This window comes from Gymnodraco acuticeps, unplaced genomic scaffold (genome assembly GCF_902827175.1).
Source record: "Gymnodraco acuticeps unplaced genomic scaffold, fGymAcu1.1, whole genome shotgun sequence".
Lineage (NCBI taxonomy): Eukaryota > Metazoa > Chordata > Actinopteri > Perciformes > Bathydraconidae > Gymnodraco > Gymnodraco acuticeps.
Window position 1 is genome coordinate 267,741 of NW_022992276.1, and position 19,979 is coordinate 287,719.

Sequence of the window (19,979 nt, forward strand, 5' to 3'; positions counted from 1 at the left end):
TTAATTATACAGTACAGTTCAACTATTTACCTTAATGTTAATCAAATATAAATGATGTAAATCATTTATTTTAATATGCTTTAATAGTCCACTTTTCAAAGGCTACAGTGTAATTATGGCAATGAAAGTCCCAGGCTCCATCAATAATGCAACATAAAATATATGTAAGACATAAAACAAATACAAAAACATTACAAATATTGCAAGAAGATACAGAATAGAAATAAAATAGTGCAAGAGAAAGTTGAAAGACCAATGTGCAAGCAATGCAGAATATATATGTGCATGTAAAATAGAATAAGGTGAGCTAATAACAGAATGTAAAATAGTTTTTTTAATTATTTGTTAAGAATACAATCAAATAACAAACTCATTTTAACCAACAATATTCCTCAGGGCAGACATGCACTGGGCATATGCAGACTTTGTTTTATTTCTCCATGAATCATCAATGACACTTCTCAGGAACTGGTGTGGATTTCCTCTGGAGTGTGTGGGTGTGTTGAGTGGATGAATAAGCGGGTGTTTCCTGTAATTATCCTGCTGTTGTGTGATCAAACACTTATACAATATTTCCTTCATCACCAGCAGCAGCCCTGCTCTGGCCGAGGTTCAGTTTCAGTTTGAGGAATGCTGCCCCTGACTTGTTGCCCTGTAGTTTTCTGTACATGCGTACTCCTCCCCTCCCTCACAGTGTCAGCAGTGTAACTCCAGAGTTGCAGAGTCATGTTGATGCACAAATTCCTCCCCACCAGCAGCACCACCATCTCCACCGCAGTCTCTGGAAGTCAGCCCACAGCGACGCAGAACAGCAGCGACACGCACAGCTCCGCACATTCACACTTTTAATGTGAAGAGATGCACATCTGCTGGTTTCCTGACAGCGCGTGAAGCTTCAACCAGCACCCGGGAAAACCTCCTGCTGTCGCGCGGAAAACTCCCCGAAGTGACTCCCGTGTTGTTCTCATTATATGGAGTTTAACAGCTGCTAAACTGGTGCTTTTTTAGGTGAGTTAATCTGTTTTTAAAGTCGGTTACATGTGCTGTGTGGACGCGCCCTTTGTGGGAAAATCACTGTAAAATGCTAACATCGTTTTCGTGTGTGTAGGGTTTTTCCGCAGCACTCGTGGCGTTGTTGTGCTACTTCTGTGGATAACAGCAGTGTTTATGTACACGATATCCCACGCTAATATATCCGGTAGTTTATACTTTTGTTGTCGACCATTCGGTTTGTTTCCTCGGCAGTGCGCAGACTCGTAAAGAGGAATTGAAACTTCTGCTCGTTGTGTTGTGTTCATGGTTTGTCTGTCATTCATATAATGAGAGTCTAACGCTTCTGAAAAATCCTCATTGAAAACAACGCTCTAAAATGCTGAAACAACTAGTCATTTGATCTATAAGTCGATTACAGAAAATGGATACTGACATCAATGAAATTATCGATTAGTCGTTTAAAGCTTTCCCTGGTTTCAGCTAATCGCATTTGGCAATCTACTTTTCCCTCCTTTATGTCCCTGGAAATGTAATTTTGGGATGTTTTGGAAACAAAACAAGCAACAATTGAAGATTTGTTTTCAGGAAACCAGCAAGCTTCTGGCTTTTTATAGACAAACTTATTAATTAACACATTTATACAAAAATAATTGTTAGTTGCAGCCCTAGAAGGATGCAATTACGGCTGGCACTAGTATTTTAAAATCCATAAATGTTATGAATATTTCCTTGATACATTTATTGTTTGGTCTTTTAACAAATACAAAAAGTAAATATAAATTCCAATAGAGCCATATTGCGACATAATGGTTTGTCCGACCACCAATCCGAAACACAAACAGATTCAAATGAGTATAGCCTACATTTAAGAGGATGAAAATCATATGACTACAAATAATCATAATTTCAAAAACAAGTCAGTTAAACTATAGCTAGAAATTCACTGATTATTGCTGCTCCTGGAGTAAACTTTATATCTTTGGGCTTTCAATTGACCCTATCAGTATTTAAAAAAAAATATATAGAACAATTATTTATAAATCATTGAACAATAGATTTGTGTTGCGTTGCAATTGTCAATATATCAATACATCTGGTTATTTCAGGTTAGGTCAGGTTATTTTACGTTGCAGTTTTTAGTGCTCATCCCTTAACTGAAGTTTCTTACCATCAGAGTTCTTCAGAGGAGGCTTTTTATAATTTAATTCCCAAAACACCAACTGCTATATCATTCAATATCCCTTAAATATGTTTGATCAAAAAAGCGCTTTTTTCAGAGTAAAAGCGACGTGTCATGTCATCAGAAACCTTTGACCCCATTTGAAAGATGACAAGGCAGAAGAGCTCGTATCACTTCTGTTACGAAACTGCTCAGCACTTTTTTGGAAAACATATTTTCAAAGGTTAAGTAAGAGTGTCTTCACTCCTATACAAAGTCCTGCATGTTGGACATTTAGGTCCAAGCTGACTGCACATGCTGACGTGTTCCCAAACTTCTGTGCTCTGTGGTTCTCCATCTGCCAACAGAGACTGTCTGTAAATGGTTAACTGCCTGGCTTTTTTTTCGTATTCAAATTCTGCACTAAGCCAGGCCTGTGATTTATGAATAACAATCAGCCTTGATGCCAACAACAACAACACATATTTAGTTCTGTTATAATTCCCATTTCTTCTTATTTATAATGTGCTTAAAGTGATTATTTAACCACATTCTGATATCATTTAACAAATGAATCAAAGAGGCATTTCTATAAGTGAAGCACTTATTATCTGCATGGTCTTCTTCTCACTTCCAACCAGCCATTTGATGAAATAATATAACACAACCAATCAGTATCACCTGTGGTGCGAACAGTCAAGACATTAGGTCACACACACATTGATAGTTCATATAAATAAATAAACTGCTCGAACCGACCACTGTGTTCATGCAAGCTTAAGCAATGCTTCATATGTTAGCCAGGCCCTGTGCACAGTGTTTTCGCAGTAATTCTGTTAACCCCCTTAAAGCCTGATCCGGAGAGTTGGACAGGCTGATATATCCAGGCACAATGGCCCTTTATGGAGACTGAGCTCTACCGTATTCATGTTGCTTTTAACTCTTAGGTCATTTCACTCCTGTCATGTCTCTTCTTTTTTCTTCGCTCACTGTACAGTATATTGGCATCAAGAGCTTCCTGTTGCTGCATCACTCTCCCTCCCTCCCTCACTCTCCCTCCCTGTTCTGTCTCACACTTTTGGTCATATGACTGGCAAACAGGCTGACTGTAGTTAGAGGCGAGGGTACAGAGCCGGTTGTGCAACTCTGCAAAACTGCAACCAAGAGAACAAACTAGCAAAAGCCTCCTTGTGTTTTTCTCAGTAAAACACCATATCTGATAGATGCTGGTGATACAGAAAACAATAACAAATGGTTAGTTATACAATTAAACTGTCACTTTACTGCGACTCTAAAACGGTCACTAGTAGGATTGGTGTGTTTCTCTTTCATGCTACAATTAGGTCAACTGTTGTTATTGATTATAAGAGTCTAATGCAATCTTACAGGTAGAATAACAGGGGGATTGTCTTGCTCTCCAACTCCAGAGCTGATTGGCTCGGCCTCCAGCCGTAGCAGCGAGTGAGACTCTGAGGAATGCAGATATTTTCATGTTTGCTCGATATACTCTGGGTTTGTAGTGTTTTCAAGACTTGCTCCGGACTGACTTCCAGCAAGGTACTCTTGTACAAAAATATGATCTCTTGACTTTCGACCACCAGTGTTTCTCCAGTGCGTTCTTTTTTGGTGTTTACTGAGTATTTCGAAACAATTTGCTAAGGAAAACACACTGCAAGTTGGACTTTCTACTCTGGAATTTGTTGGAAACTCTTAAAGCATTGCAATTAAATATAATAATACGTCCAAACGTATAAAGTATAAAAGAAATAGGTGTCGGAATTTGAGAACTATTTGTTTTTCTGGATCACTAGAACTGTCACAATAATTACCTTATTGATGAATGGTATGATATGGATGAGATCTGGATATTTCCTGGTGCTTGTTTGTTATAGGAATGTTCATCTAAATGTGAAGGTAAGGTGTCATTGATAAAACTTGATGACCCCCTCCCACTTCCTCTATTGGGTTCAGGTCGAACTTCCTGATTGCTAGTTTGATGCACAACGGGAAAGATATCAACCTATATTCACCTTGTTCTCGCTCCTCCTTCTTGTTACTGACAACTCTCAGATTGGTAACGGAGTGGAGCGCGGCGCTTACCTCCAAACTAACCGGCAACTACCACGAAACTCGATAGTGAGGACTCAGAGAGCCCATGTTGTTATGCTACTGGATCATTAGCCTTGTAAGCAACACTACTGGCGGCAACCATACTTTATAAATCTTATAAAGACATTTTAAAAAACAATAATTTAGGACACGACGACATTTGAAAGAAAACTCAATTTAAAATGATAATATTTATTCATTTGTTTAACAGGGACAGTGCACATTAATGAACATTTCTGTAAATGTGCCAAGAGGCTATTTTTCATCTGTAGTCCCTGGACAGATTTTAAAAGTCAACCTAAAACACATTTCATTTTAAACAAGTAAATACAATACATTTAAAACATGCAACAGACATTACTGGGATACTTAAATGAAACAATTTAAAATACAGAACATTAAAAGAATACAAATAAAACAAAACAAAAGAACATGTTAAAACACAGAAGATTGGGTCAGTGTTGGCAGAGCTGATTCCTCACTAACCATATTTTGAGTTTTGATTTAAATAAAGTGAATGTGGTCTGGTCTCTGATTGGAGATGGGATTGAGTTCTATTGCTGAGCAGCTTTAACACTAGAACCGCCAACGGGTACATTTTACCCGCAGCTGTTTTTTGATTGTATGTAACTTTTTTTCAATAACATATTAAAGTCTCCCAGTCTGTGACTTTTCCTGAAAGTGAGTTATGTAGCACCCTCTGTTGTTAGCATTTGTCAATATGAAGTCAGATTGAATAAATCGCCAAAAGAAATGCCATTTATACCTATATCCGCCAGCGGGTAATATTTACCTCATATGTCCATAGAACAGAACATTACAGATATATCTATAGATAGTTATAGATAGATAGATAGATAGATAGATAGATAGAGAGATAGAGAGATAGAGATGTGTACCTAAACAAAACACAAGTCTAACACCAAGCGTTTAAATCAGCACTCTTAGCGATATTTTATACTTCATGTTATCTGCACAAACTATATCATATGAAAAGCTGAGAGTCCGCAGATTATATTGGTATAAGTTTCATCCCTGTGCGATCAAAACTCACTGTTCTGTATGATAAATAAAAGAACATTGTACCTTGAAAATCAATAGCGGGTACATTTTACCCGTTGGCGGTTTTAGGTATACTGCGACCTCTGGCGGTTCTAGTGTTAACAGAAAATGAAGACTGACTGAAAGAACTTTTTCTGAGTGGAATAATGCAATCTCCTCTCGCTGCACTTCTTGTTACCCTATAATTACAGTTGTGCGTATGTTAATAAACTGTCTAAGAGGAGGTGAGGTAAGGCCGTTGACAATCTTGTAAAAAAGGCAATATATTTTCATTACGGAGCAATTATGTATAGGATATTTAATATTGCATTCACATAACATTGCTAATGTCCTATGTTACTTTATTATCATTACATATGAGTCAAATAACATTGTCTTAAAAGTCCTAATAAAATCTCAATTATTTCTCGGATATAAGTGTCAACAAAAGTAGTTACATGGTCTACTAATAACTCTAATCAGAAACCTTTACCAGAAATCCTACTGGTCTTTGTAATGCATTCTTTATTGACCTTCTCTTTTAAGCTTATCAACAACAACTGTAGTACAACCCTTGAGATTTAAGATAAAGTGTTTAGAAATTTTGCGTTTGCTGGTCAGCTTAGTGTCTGGCAGGAATTCATTCATACCTTGTGTTTCTTTAAATAGTGTGAATGTGTGTTCTGGATATGGCCGCTGTCTGCAGTCATTCTTCTGTGACTCAGACACTTTGGCTCTATTTGCATTCTTCTGTTTGTCCAGGATCCTTTGAAGAAAGGAAGGAAAATAGTTTGAACTGGTCTTGATTAACAAATGATCAAGTTTATTTTTCAAGAACTGTGTGGGGGAAAGCAATTGGAGTCAGCAATTGGAGTCAGCACTCAAAGAGACACGATGGAGAGCTGGAGCTTTGATGGCAAACACTGACGGTCTATTTGGAGCTTCGGCCGGAGAATTCACAAGACATGTCACAGGGCCACGAGTTGACCACATGGTTGAGATGCCGCAATCAATTCTGAAGCACCCTCCTGTAGCTCCAGGTTTTAACTAGTTCAGAGTGTAATAATCAACATTCTTCAATAGATAGACTAAACAACTGAGGACACTGAATCACATTTGTTGTCGCTTATGGCTCGGGGTCATCTACACCCCGAGAAGGATGTGTTCCAGGTGTCCCACAACAATAACTATCTCTGACAGAGAGTTGCCCGGTCTTAAACTGGCAACATCAACAATATGCTAGGGCAGCCCCTCCTTATGGGAGATAACGGCTGCTCGAGCTGCGTCAGAGGGCGAAGGAGGACATGCAGGGCAAATGATTCCCCAACAGGCTGATCTAGCTTTTTCAACTTCTGACTGTTGTGGCTCTACTGGAATTGATTATATATTTCTGGTCTATCAAACAAAATGAACATAACCTGTCAAGTGAGCATGTTAAAAGTGCCGTACAATATCAAATCTGAAGAGGTGACATTTGGTCAGAATACAGCTTGTAAGGAAAGCCTTTCTTACCGTATATCTTATGTTATCTTTAGGCAAGGCAAGGCAAGTTTATTTATATAGCACTTTTCAACACAAGGCAATTCAAAGTGCTTTACAAAAAATGAAAGAGATTAAGAAAATGGCATTTAAAATCAGTCATTAAAAAGAAAAGCTAATAAAATAAACATTAAAAGAAAAAATACATGGATAAAAGTTACAGTGCAGTCTAAGATATGAATAGTTCAATTAAAAGCAGCGACAAAAAGAAAAGTCTTCAGCCTGGATTTAAAAGTAGTCAGAGTTGCAGCGGACCTGCAGGTTTCTGGGAGTTTGTTCCAGATATTTGGAGCATAATAACTGAACGCTGCTTTACCGTGTTTAGTTCTGACTCTGGGGACAGAAAGCTGACCAGTCCCTGAAGACCTGAGAGATCTGGATGGTTCATAATTTAGCAGGAGGTCAGAAATGTATTTTGGGCCTAAACCATTCAGTGCTTTATAAACCAGCAGCAGTATTTTGAAATCTATTCTTTGACACACAGGAAGCCAGTGTAAAGACTTCAGAACAGGAGTGATGTGATCCACTTTCTTTAGACGTTTTATTTACTGAGAATATGTTTTATAATAAACCATGCTAAAAACAGAAGGGCCATTTCCTTGCGCACAAAGCTGAATCTTTCTTATCTGTTTTAGCTGCAAGGAAGTGAAACCTTGAGTTGGTGACGCTCATACACCAACACACTCACACACGAGGGGGAAACTTCTTATTGTCATTTGATTTCTGGTTGCATTAGCTTCTTCTCAGACCACTAAAAGTCTCTCAATGTTCTTAACTAACTCTGTTTTTTCTTTTTTTGCAGGATAAGCAACACAACAGAAGTTAAAGAAATCTGCCACCATACATCGGATTGTGCAGCTACACACATTTGTCAACCACTTCCCCTTTTTTCACGTGGAGCAGTACATTGCAGAGGAATCTCTGAAATGTCAGAAACGATGACTTTCAAAAGCCTGAAACCTGTAAAATCTGGATTTACAGCGATTTAACGATGATGGTTTGACTTGTGCTTTGGGAGCTCTCTGATCTTGACTCAAAGGCTCAGTCGGTCATGTTGGAGCCTGGATCTGTGGACGAGGGAGTATTATGTGGTTCACCATCAGTCTGCAAGTTTGTTTACCCGCCGTATCTGTGCAGAGAAACATTTGAGCTGAATGTATTTTATGTGGCAACAGGTTTTTTCTCTGGACTTCTACCTCTACCTGCCGGCTGTTTCCAGGATCACCAATGGATAGTACTGGTAATCCGTCCCTAATAATTGGGACATTTCTACAAACTGAATAAATTAGTGTGTTAAATTTGAGGCAAAATGGAGCAACAAATGGCATCAGCTCACTGGAGCCTTCGCAAAGGAATTTTCTTACTAGAAAGTCCAACCCCAATGGGATAAGAACAAAAAACTGTACAAGACTGTAAGACTGAGCTTATTACTCAGAAACATTGGACTACCTCTCTCCCAGAATGCATTGCCCCTTGAGGAAGAAACGTCCCACACGGGACTCTGATTTCTCGGCCATCGCCGTCCCCTCGATGCAAGGTTCAGGTTATCTTGACTACACGGTCGAGACCCACGCTTCCAGATCTCTGGAGGTCATGGAGGAATTCAGACGGCAGGAGATGCTGTGTGACCTCGTGCTGCACGTCACATACAAGGAAAGGACGGTGGACTTCAAGGTGAGACAACTAATTCATGCCATTTTATCAGATTCTTCTACGAGTTTTCTGTTCAAATTCTAAGAAGATTTGAGTAGAAACACGGTAAGATCTTCGAAGAGATCAGGTGCACATGGATCCTTCAGGTGTAATGTGATTATTTGACCCGTCTCCTTCAAAAATAATCCAAGGTACACTGTGGGGGTTGGAGAAAGAATGAAGGGTAAAATAACGCTTTCAACTGTCAATGTCATTTTAAATACATTATTACTCAGTAAAGACATTTTAATTTTGCACAAACCCTAAAATGTGACAAAGAAGACTTGTACTTTTACCTGTTTGTGAGACAGTATACTATCCATGTGTTGCATTTTGTGTAAATACTCCAGCACCTCTTAAATCTCACACTGCACTTCTATCTACTCCTATTGTAACTGATTCTTATGCAAAAGAAAAAACAACAAAGTAAAATAGGAATTTGACTGTTTGTGATTTTCTACAGATATTGGGGTAACATTGTTGTCAAGGATTCTACTGTTAGAATAGTATGGAGCCCTGACACTGACTTCATGTAGTAAGAGCTTGTCAAAAAAAATCACAAAACCAACAATAAATAGTTTTGAGGCTACTGTTTAAGCCACTGCCTGCAACATGCAGTGTAATGTCTTCACCATTTACAGTTGAATGTATTTTAGAAGTGAATGCAATGTTCCTGTTTAACCTAATAAATACATGTTCCCCAGGTTCACAGGGTGGTGCTGGCCTCCTGCAGCCCATACTTCAGAGCCATGTTCACCAGCAACTTCAAAGAGTGTCGCGCCTCGGAGGTCACTCTGCGCGATGTCTGCCCCCAGGTGGTGGGAATACTTATTGACTTTGCCTACACCTCCCACATCACAGTGGGAGAGAAGTGTGTGTTGCACATTCTTATGGCTGCTATGAGGTAAACATACAGAATCAAACGGCAGCACACAGTGTTGATTTTCTGTATTCTGATGCTCTTTTTTAGGATCAAACCCTTATTTGCATCTAAAAAACGTTTGGGAAAAATAATTATGCTGCCATTTCCTTTTTCTTTTTTTACAAGGTATCAGATGGAGGACGTGGCCAGGGCATGCTGCGATTTCCTCACTAAGCACATAGAGCCTGCTAATGTCATTGGCATCGCCCGTTTTTCTGAGGAGATCGGCTGCTTCGAAATGCAACAGCGGAGTCGAGAGTATATCAACACACACTTCAATGAGGTGAGGCGCTAATACAAAAAGTGCAAACAGACTTCTGCCACGTTGTTCTTTTGAGCCAAAGCCCCTGACAGGCATAGGGTCAGTTTTAAAGCTGTATCATTGTGTCTTCAGGTCTCACAGATGAGGATTGTTTTAACGTAAAAAGTAACATATCAGGCATTAAGCTGGGGTAGACATCCGGGCCAGCAGATTCTCATTATCACCGGCCCCACCATTGTAACCACTGGCCCAGAGCATTCCTCCAAAAAATCGACTCTAATAATGAAGAAAATGAAAAACATTTGTTGCAATAGTAATTTATGCACAAACTACATTACTACTTGTACTACAACATTTGAATCATCAGTTCTTCCTCATTTTCCTCAATTGTTCATATTTAGTTTATTACAATAATTATATTGTGGTCATTGTTAAAGAAAAAAAGGAGGGTGACATTTCAGCTATGAGTATTATTATTTGTATAATACACTTTCTGCCTTCCTTTCATTATCAGGAGTTAGAAATGTAATGGCTATGTAATAGATTAGATTAGAACATTCATTCTCCTAAAGTGCTGGGACATTTCCCTGAAGCCAATATACCTTTACATTTTCTACTCTTCACTTACTTGTCAGCATAGGTCGGCATTGATGTACAGAGCAGACAAAAGACCTTGTTTATATCATCATATTGAAGCCAACTCTATCGATCAAGCCAGTGTGGCTGAAACTTTCTCTCCCTCTTCTTCTCATTCTTTCACACACACATACGGGTATTGGGCCGAGGGCGACGCCGTACTTCTGGTATCCGCCATTTCACACGAGGTGCAAGCAGAATATTATAGTCTATTGCCTTAATCAATATCTAGTCAACTCTAAAATACCACATATATGCAATGGCATGATAATATTATTGTGACAAGTGGGGTATTCACCTGGTGTTTCCAGAAGATAGACGTAGATGCAGCCAAAATCGACGAAGGCCACTTTCGAGGGTCGTTTTATCCATACATCTGCAGGCAGTCTGTAAGGGCAATCGGACAACCCACACAGCTCTAGTTTACGCTGGTAACGACCTAGAGCACACCCCTCAAGTCCAGAGATCTAATCCGAAGACATGCAGCGATTTCTTCGGTCGTTAATTCAGAAAAAAAACCTAGTGCGCTCTGCCTGGCTACGTTAGCTAGCTGTTTATATTTGCACCTCCAGGATATTTGCACCTCCAGGAAAATGGCGTATTTATATATATATATATATATGGCGCGCGTTGCATTGTGGGTAGCTCGTGACGTCACTGTGTGTGAAAGAATACTCCCTGTCACTCTCCGTTAACTCCTCCGGTAACTTTCTTTTATTTGAAGATTGTTTTTTGCCCGGCGTTTGGCCGGTTACCGGTGGTATTAATAACATTTTGGCAAATGGTTAGGTTGTGCGAAAGTCTGTAGTGAAGGCTCCGCAGCAAACAGCTGTTTGCTTTTTACAGCAACCGTCTCACGAAACGCTATGTTGTAGCGTTAAGAAACGAAACAATTTAACAAAATTGCTCGTCAAAATACCAATACCACAGTGACAATGTGATTTTATGTCTTACTGTTTAATTATTATTTTTTTTAAACCAATATTTTTAGTGGCCCAAGCGGGCAAGTGGAAAGTACGTTATGCTGGCCCGGGGGGTCTAAATAGCGCTTCCGGGCCAGCGGGCCATTTATAATGTCTAGCCCTGTATTAAGTCACCAAAGAAGCTTTAGAGATTTACAGATTATATTCAGTTTTTTGCACAAAGTTAATTAGTCACGCCATAGCATCGGCACATCTCATTGGTTGCTACTCTGCTTTATATGTTGCTGACCTCTTGTGTTTTGATAACTGTGGGAACAGTGCAGTCCCCAGTTGTCAGGGTCAGGTAATCGGTTGCATCACAGTACTTCATGCTTACTTTTTGCCAGAACATTGCAATTTGTTTCCCTTTCCCAGGCACCTTTTTTGAAATCTTTCTATGTGAATGCTACATCTGTGTCTTCTACGCCTACCTACCAGCTCACATTCATTCTGGAATTATACTTTGCATAATAAAATAAGATTCAGTAGTCAAATTCCTTCATGTGACCGTACTCTTGTGTCCTAGGTGACGAAAGAAGACGAGTTCTTCAGCCTCTCTCACTGCCAGCTGCTGGAGCTCATCAGCCAGGACAGCCTCAAGGTGCTCTGCGAGTCCGAGGTGTGTTGCTTTAAAATAACTTATTGAAACACTGGCAGAAATCTAAGATAATATTGCAGTCATTGTGTCGTTCTGCTCTTATTTCAACTCTTATCTTGGTTTTTTTCTCTTTTATTTTTTCTATTGGTTTTTTAATTGCTTTGGTAAAGGCATCATTTAGCTCCAATTGAGCAAAATGTGTTTTTTTCCCAAACTTGTTTGTTTCAAAATGTATAAGAATAAGAATTTTGCTTTGGTGTAAATGGTGCATGCATAGACAAACAAAGTAGCACATGTATATACACAAAATATAAATGCACAAAAATCTAACTAAAGTTAAAATATTACAAATACTATAAAGTGGAGAGGTAGCGTTGAACAGAAATCTGTGTCCAGATTTGCTCACATGTGGAGTCATGTAATCATGTATGTAATTAAAGGTGGGGTAGGTAAGTTTCAGAAACCGGCTCGAGTGCACTAACATTTGAAAGTACACAGCCGAAAAGAATCCGCCCCTTTCTTCAGACTTCCTTACAGAGCACCTCCTCTAACACACATGAACGCGCAATGCACGCCCAATTACGGCACGCCCAATGAGGGCACGAGATACATTTGTGTACGAGATGGAAGGCTGACAGACAGGGCGGCAATCCAATCCGTTTAGCCGGGCGCTAAACGGATTTGATTTTGGAGGAACCAGCTCGAGTGCGCTAGAATTTGAAAATACACAGCCGGAAAAAATCTGCCACTTCCTTACAGAGCCCCTCCTCCAACACACACGAACGTGCACATGAGGGCACGAGATAAGTTTGTGCACAGATGGAAGGCTGACAGGCAGTTAGGCCATCCAGTTATTTTAGCCGGGCCGGCTCAGATGATTGGTCATGCTTTTTACAGTACTACGGCTTCCACAGATGACATTTTTTTATGGATTTTTTGTCAAAGCACTTAAGATATTCATTGCTATCGGGATGTTAAGAGCATTCCATGGAATATAACAAAAAGTGTATCTCGAGCCGGTTTCTCAAACTTACCTACCCCACCTTTAAGTTAATTAATAAGAGAATCAGGTCTTTTTTTTAAATAGCAACATTTTTACCACAATACAGAAGAGTTAGAAGTCAAGGAAACTTACAGTTGGTGATACTGAAATTGTAAATTTGGAGTCATTATTTTTTTCTGTGTATTATCTTATTTGTCACATAACAGTCATCTAATGCTAAATAGGTTACACGTAGAACCTACTGTATGCTGTTTGTCTACGTTCTGACAAGAGTGTATCTAGATGTAAATAACAAATCACATACTGTATTAACATGACTAATTAAATCGATGCCAGGTGTATAAGGCCTGCACAGACTGGGTCCGCTGGGATATGGAGGGTCGAGCCCAGTACCTGCACGCCCTCCTGAATGCGGTCCATATCTACGCCCTGCCGCCTAAGTTCCTAAAGAACCAGCTCATGTCCTGCCCCATCCTCAGCAAGGTAAACTACAGCCTTATGTTAGGTCTGGATGGTTATGGAAATGAACATATAAATTAGATGTGTGCTTATAAAGATTGACTTCTGTCCTTTTATTAATATTTATTTCTGTAAATCATTAAGTTACCCACTAATTTCTGCCCTTTTTTTATATCTCCAGGCCAATTCCTGTAAGGACTTCCTGTCTAAAATCTTTCAGGATATGACATTGAGGAAGCTACCTCCTGGCCCTAATCGCGGCACTCAGCTCATCTATGTGGCCGGAGGGTAATTATGAGGAATATTGTCCTCCACATCTTAACTTTGGTTACACTCTTATTGGAAGACACTATTTTAGACCATAACGATCAATATAGACATATGTCTTATATTGACTAATGAACATTCTTGCTAGGCCTTATCTAATGTGTCAGACTGGGGGAGACTAAAACAGTTATTAAGATGTTTTTATTTTTTAATGTGTGTGTTTTGACTGACATGATTGATTTAGTCACTGGCCTTTCCTTGTGGGTTTTTCTCTCATGTGTACTTACATCTATAATCAGATACATTTGATATGAACCATTTCCTCTCTGTTCAGATACCAGCAGCATTCACTGGCCTCCATGGAGGCTTATGATCCGCGGAGGAATGTGTGGCTAAGGCTGGCTGACATGGGGTCTCCCTGCAGTGGTCTGGGGGCCTGTGCGCTGTTCGGCCTGCTCTACACTGTAGGTTGCACCAGTAGTTTCACACTACCAAAGAAACATTATTAAAACATTGCAGAGACTTTTACTTTCTGAATGACACTCAAAAACATGATTATGCGGATACATAATGAAATGTGAAATATAAAACTGGGAAGCTTAAGTTCATATCTTTGCAACTTTCATGCCACTTTTAACAGTTGCCTTGTGGTGAAAGGTGCTATAATAATAAACCTGCCTTGCCTTATATATGTAATTGTTCGGGAAATATTTTCCTAGCCCCATACCTTTGATCCAGTTTCACTGAACACAGGCCTGCAACCTTGGGTGCTGCACTCTCAGTGTTTTGTCTCCTTATTCCTGCCTGTTGGCGCCAGCTGGTACAGGTGTTATGGTTTTATCTTGTTATGTACAATGTTGATTATTCTCTCAGAACCAGCTAAATACATAGGTCTGGGGTAGAGATCTTCAGAATTTGTTTGGCAACTGCTGTGTCACCTCGTGGCTGCAGCACCTGTCTTGTCAGTTCTCCGGCCGTTAACTCCATAATACACCATCAGTGTTTGGCATCAAAGTTCCAGCTTTGAGTTCCATTGCTTCAGAAGTTTCCATCACAGTAATATCTAAGACTGAAATTAGTTGACCCGCTTTATTTTTCTTGCTTTTCTTCCTTCTCCTGTCAGACCTAAATGGACTCAAGTTTGTTGGGCACGTGTTTGTTTTGACATAATCTGTGTTCAGGTCGGAGGCAGGAACCTGTCGCTGCAGAACAACACGGAGTCCAGCGCGCTGTGCTGCTACAACCCGATGACCAACCAGTGGAGCCAGCGAGCCTCGCTCAACACCCCCAGGAACCGGGTGGGGGTGGGCGTGGTGGACGGCTGCATCTATGCTCTCGGAGGCTCCCAGGCCTCCACACATCACAACACGGTGGAGAGGTGAGACGTGTGAGAGGATTCATTTATTTAACTAGGCTCTCGAGATGTAATTTGATTTTAATGACATCGTATTTACTACTATGAATGCAATGAGCATGCATTTCCTCACACATTCTTAGATTAAGTGCATTTACCTCAGTGTAAGTATGGGTAATGGCATGAGAGAGATGAAATGAATAGCTGCCATTCAACCTAAAGAGCAGTAAAAAAGTTTGCAGGTATTCCACTTAGCCTAATTAGACAACATCACAGGCTCTTTGAAAACATGCTGAGACATTTACCAGGAATGTCAATCTGGCGGGGAATGCTTTAAATCTTTGTTGCTGCCACCATCAAACAGGGAGAAGTTTTAATGCTGTTATAAATCAGTTTCAAATCACTTCAAATCAAAAAGACTCGAGACAAATTACAATCGTACTTTTAGCTTTTTTGAAATGTGCTTCAAATGTAACATCAATCCCTTGTTGTATTGAAGGGTATAGATTTCTAAAAGGTGCTGGTAACAAGAGAAATATTAGAACTCATCAGAAGCCACTTTGATGTCTTTTCATGAATAAATGCTAAATATAATGAAAGATGGTATAACTGTTGGATTGAGAACTCAATGTGAAACGCAACAAAGGAGATTAGAGCATTTATAGTAACAATGGTTGGCAGGAAGAGTCTCTGCTCTTGAGGATTCATGCTGAATGAAGCCAATCAACACGTAAGAGATTCAACAGGGAGTGATACCTCCTTGTTCAAATGTGCTTTCTTGGGATAATGTATTGTAACTTATCACTGAAATCTGCCTTGCTGCATGTAGTAATTTCAGGGTTCAGAGCACAGGGTCAGTGAGACCACGTTGACTCAAGAAGTAACTTGCATTTAGTGCTTTTTCTCAAGGGCACTTTGCCAATGCTTGAGGGTATGTGATGTAACAGCAGCCGCCCTCCTATCAGCGGTTTACAGCTGGAATACACCCAGTGCTGAGAACTGATCAAACCATTAACCAGGGAACACACACTCATTATGCAACTTGCCTCATCACGATCCCACATTATTAGGATTTTTTTCAGTACTAAAATAATTAAACAACAGTTTCTTGTCGAGAGCTGGATGAGTGTTAATATATCTGTAATATCTGCCCGTTAAATATAAAGCTACTGCTAGTAGGTGGTATACCTTTACCCAAAGTCAAAACAGCCATTTTGGCTCTGTCTAAAGGTAAAACAAAAGCCCCTGCCAGCACCTTTTTATATTTTTTAAATTTAATTTGTACTAAAAGCTCCCCTTAAAATGTCCCCTTGTGGTTTTACTGCAAGTGAAATGTATAGTCTGGCACATAAACCCCCATAAAATCATCATTTATTATTTTGCCAGTCAATTTTCATATGGATAGAATACAAAAAAGATATGCTAATCATAGGCAGTTGTTTGTCCTCCTTCCAGTTTCTATGCTAAGCTATGCTAACTGTCACCTGACTGCCTTTCACGGACAGATATAGGTGTGGCGTCAATCCTGTCTTTATCTCTTAGCACGAAATCGATTAAGACTATTGGGAAAAAATGCTCATCCTACAAGAAGATATGTTGAGAAATGTATCTTTATAGTATAAGATGAGACTAATCAGCGTGTTATCTTTCTTGTCTCCATCTGCCGGCAGTGATTTAACAACTTCTTTGGCTTCAAATAAAGCTTGTCAATAGTTGCCAAACATGGACGCCAGCTTAACCTAATCCACTTAAAGTTGACCGGCTCGTGTAGAAGGAGAACGTTGCCTTACTCAGCCACTGCACTCTGAATGATTGAACGTTTTGGAGCACTGATACGTGAATTTGAATATTTGTATTGACTCATATTTAAGAATGTTAAACATAGACTGCATTCACTCACTGCACAACTGCTGTTTGGTTTTCAGGTGGGATCCAGAGTCTAATCGCTGGTCCTTTGTTTGCCCGATGTCGGTGGCTCGTCTGGGGGCAGGAGTGGCGGCGTGTGGGGGGGTTCTGTATGTGGTGGGGGGGTACGATGGGCAGAACCGCTGGGACACTGCTGAGAAATACCAGCCCGACACCAACACCTGGCAACAACTGGCCCCCATGACGACTATACGCAGTGGACTGGGTGAGTGTCTGTGTGAGTGTGCACTGCACTCCTCTCTTTATGAGATCCAATCTGATTGGACAAATAAGATATTTTTATGAGTTGATAAATGAGCTGCATATAGGCTGGTTTGAAGATAATTAAGTGGTATATTTTTATTATTTTCATAATATACAGAGTAAGATAATCTGAAACTTTTTTGATCAATCATTTTTATAAATGTTTTATGCAAAAATGACAGAAAATGCCGTTTTTAGCCTCTCAAATATTAGGAATTCCTACTTTTCTCAGTTTTATATGATATATGTTATGATATATATTTCCGATTGACAAAACAAGACATCGCTTAGAAAATCTTGAATTGACATTTTTCACTACTTTCTGACATATAAAGCACACGATTACTCAATGTATCTAGGGATTAAAAGGCAGAACAATTGACATGATGATGTCAATTGTGATAATGACAATAATTAATTTGCTGCCCCAGTACGGAGCGGTATTGATCTTCTCAACTAACTGTAAGCAAGCAAATGAATAAGCCACCTTGCTGAAATGTCTAACTAAGTTCCCTCTCTGGTCTTTGCAGGGCTGGTGTGTCTGAACTCTCACCTCTATGCGATAGGAGGGTATGATGGGCTGAGCCAGCTGTGTTCTGTGGAGCGTTACAATATAGCCAGGAACCAATGGGAGCCCAGGGCCTCCATGCAGTACTGCCGCAGTGCCCACGGAGTCACGGTGCACCAGGGACGCATCTTTGTCCTCGGTCAGTTACAGCACCGTTCATAACACAATAAGGCTCACAATACAGTCATTTCACTGAAATAAAAAACTTGTAATGTCTCTAATATATAACACAAGACTTGCAGTTCAGATCTTTTGGATTATTGCGTACATGCATGTAGAAGCAACAATAATACAGACTTGTTAGTAATTTGATACTTCTGATTATTAAGTAGAGTGTTAGGTCAGGAGGTTCAGTGTGGCTCAATGACTAAGTGTTATTTAAGTAAATAGAGTAAAGCATGGCTCAAATGTAAAGATTCAAGATTCAAAGGTTTTATTGTCATATGCACAAAGCTACAGTGTAGAAATGGCAATGTAATTCTTCTGACCTGAGCTCCTCCAACAATGCAACATATATAATAAAATACAAAATAAAAAGTAGTGCAAAAAGACTATATACATGTCAATAGACAGTATATAAAGAGTTAATACATGAGGCGAAGGAAAATTCCAAATATCAGATTGAGATAAAAGAATAAGTAAATAAAATCAATTGAAAATCTAAGAGAAAAATGTACCTTTTTAAAAAAACGTATCAATACTCTTTTCTTATAGATAAATTGCTCCCTAAGGGGTTTATTTACAGCACCATTAAACATGTGGCTTGTGTGTCTCTGTGTGTGTCCCTCCAGGAGGCTTTAACCAGAACGGCTTCCTGTCCAGTGTTGAGTGTTACTGCCCAGACAGAAATGAATGGACGTGCGTAACCAACATGCCCGTCGGACGCAGCGGGATGGGCGTCGCTGTTACCATGGAGCCCTGTCCCGGCAGCCTGCCAGAACAAGAGGAGGATGAGGATGGAGCCTCATGATGAGTACGAAATCTGTTGAAATCTCAAGTATTGAATACAAGTGGTGCTGCTTTTCAAGAGAGAGTTAAGTGCATTCAATAAAAAAAACATTCCAATATGAAAACTACTCACACATCCCCGCTCTCATGGATCTCATTTGAATCGTCCCCATGAAGTACTGCAGATGTAGATTATTAGATTATGCAGAAACGCTGAAAAGGACGAATATTTCTACATCTGGTCGGGAAAACTCTTAGCATGACAGTGACCTCACAATGAACAAGGTGCTACAGATGTAATCATTGATAATGGTACTATTTAATTTAGTATTATTATCTCTCACCTGTTTCAATCACTTAGCGTTTTTAATGGTAAATGTACAAAGTGAATGGCCTCCAGTGTCCTGATTTTTTTTAATCCTCACTCTGTGTTGTATCACTACCTCTTCTCTGTGTCTCTGTCTATTTGAGCACTTTTCTGATTGTGTTTTCATTGTTTTGTGCCAACACAGATTCACAGAAAACTGCCATTTTTTTGTATTTTATTCATTTAATTTGTTTGTATGTGCATTCACAATATTTAATTTTGTGTTTCTGAAAATAAAGTTAATCAAATTTGTATTTCTGCACCATATATGTTCATCATTGTAACTCAAATGATCTAATCATGTTAGCAAAGTGTTTTTACTGACCTCTTGTGCTCTCACTTATTAGGAGTTCCAACATGTAACAGCACATGTGCGACCACTAGATGGTGGGATAAGTCAAAAAACAGCTGTATGCCACCACATGAAAATATTTCAGTTTTTTTTGTGTTTCAATGTAAAAGCACCCTAAAGGAACTCCAAGCTTAACAATATCAAAGCAAAACAACCTAAATCTGTCCGATCTTGACAAACAGAAACATTAAAATACATAGAATGATTAATAATAATTGATAATTGTCCATGTTTTGTTGAGACAGAACGATTACTCACTGCGACCTTTTATTTAAGCAGTATTGAATGAAGACAAAGGGTACTTTAGTCGCTTCAGTGTTAGTCATCAGCCGCAGACGTCACTTTGTGTGTTTACTTATCTCTCTCTGCATGGCTGCTCTCCATCTCCTCCATGGCTCACCTGCAATTATCCCAGCAGGCCGCCAAAGAAGACAGTTCTGGACCGAGCAATTATTCAAATGCATGTTGAGATTTCTGACAGAGAAGAGTGAAGTTAAAATATGCATGTTTACCTTATCGCTTTGCTGAAATAATAGGCAGGCGATTGTGGTTTGTTTGTTTGTCTCCATTTGAATGCAT

At 39.5% G+C, this 19,979-nt stretch overlaps 1 protein-coding gene across 1 annotated transcript; it reads left to right on the plus strand.

Moving 5' to 3' along the window:
- The first annotated feature begins 684 nt into the window (after positions 1 to 684).
- keap1a (kelch-like ECH-associated protein 1a) lies at positions 685 to 19,313 on the plus strand. The gene is made up of 12 exons (XM_034207395.1): positions 685 to 1,008; positions 7,644 to 8,515; positions 9,238 to 9,437; positions 9,582 to 9,738; positions 11,842 to 11,934; positions 13,253 to 13,399; positions 13,557 to 13,663; positions 13,977 to 14,106; positions 14,824 to 15,020; positions 16,922 to 17,127; positions 17,696 to 17,872; positions 18,525 to 19,313. Exons 2-12 carry the CDS (start codon positions 8,303 to 8,305, stop codon positions 18,701 to 18,703), a joined length of 1,806 nt encoding a protein of 601 aa, XP_034063286.1. The 5' UTR covers positions 685 to 1,008; positions 7,644 to 8,302; the 3' UTR covers positions 18,704 to 19,313.
- Positions 19,314 to 19,979: the final 666 nt, after the last annotated feature.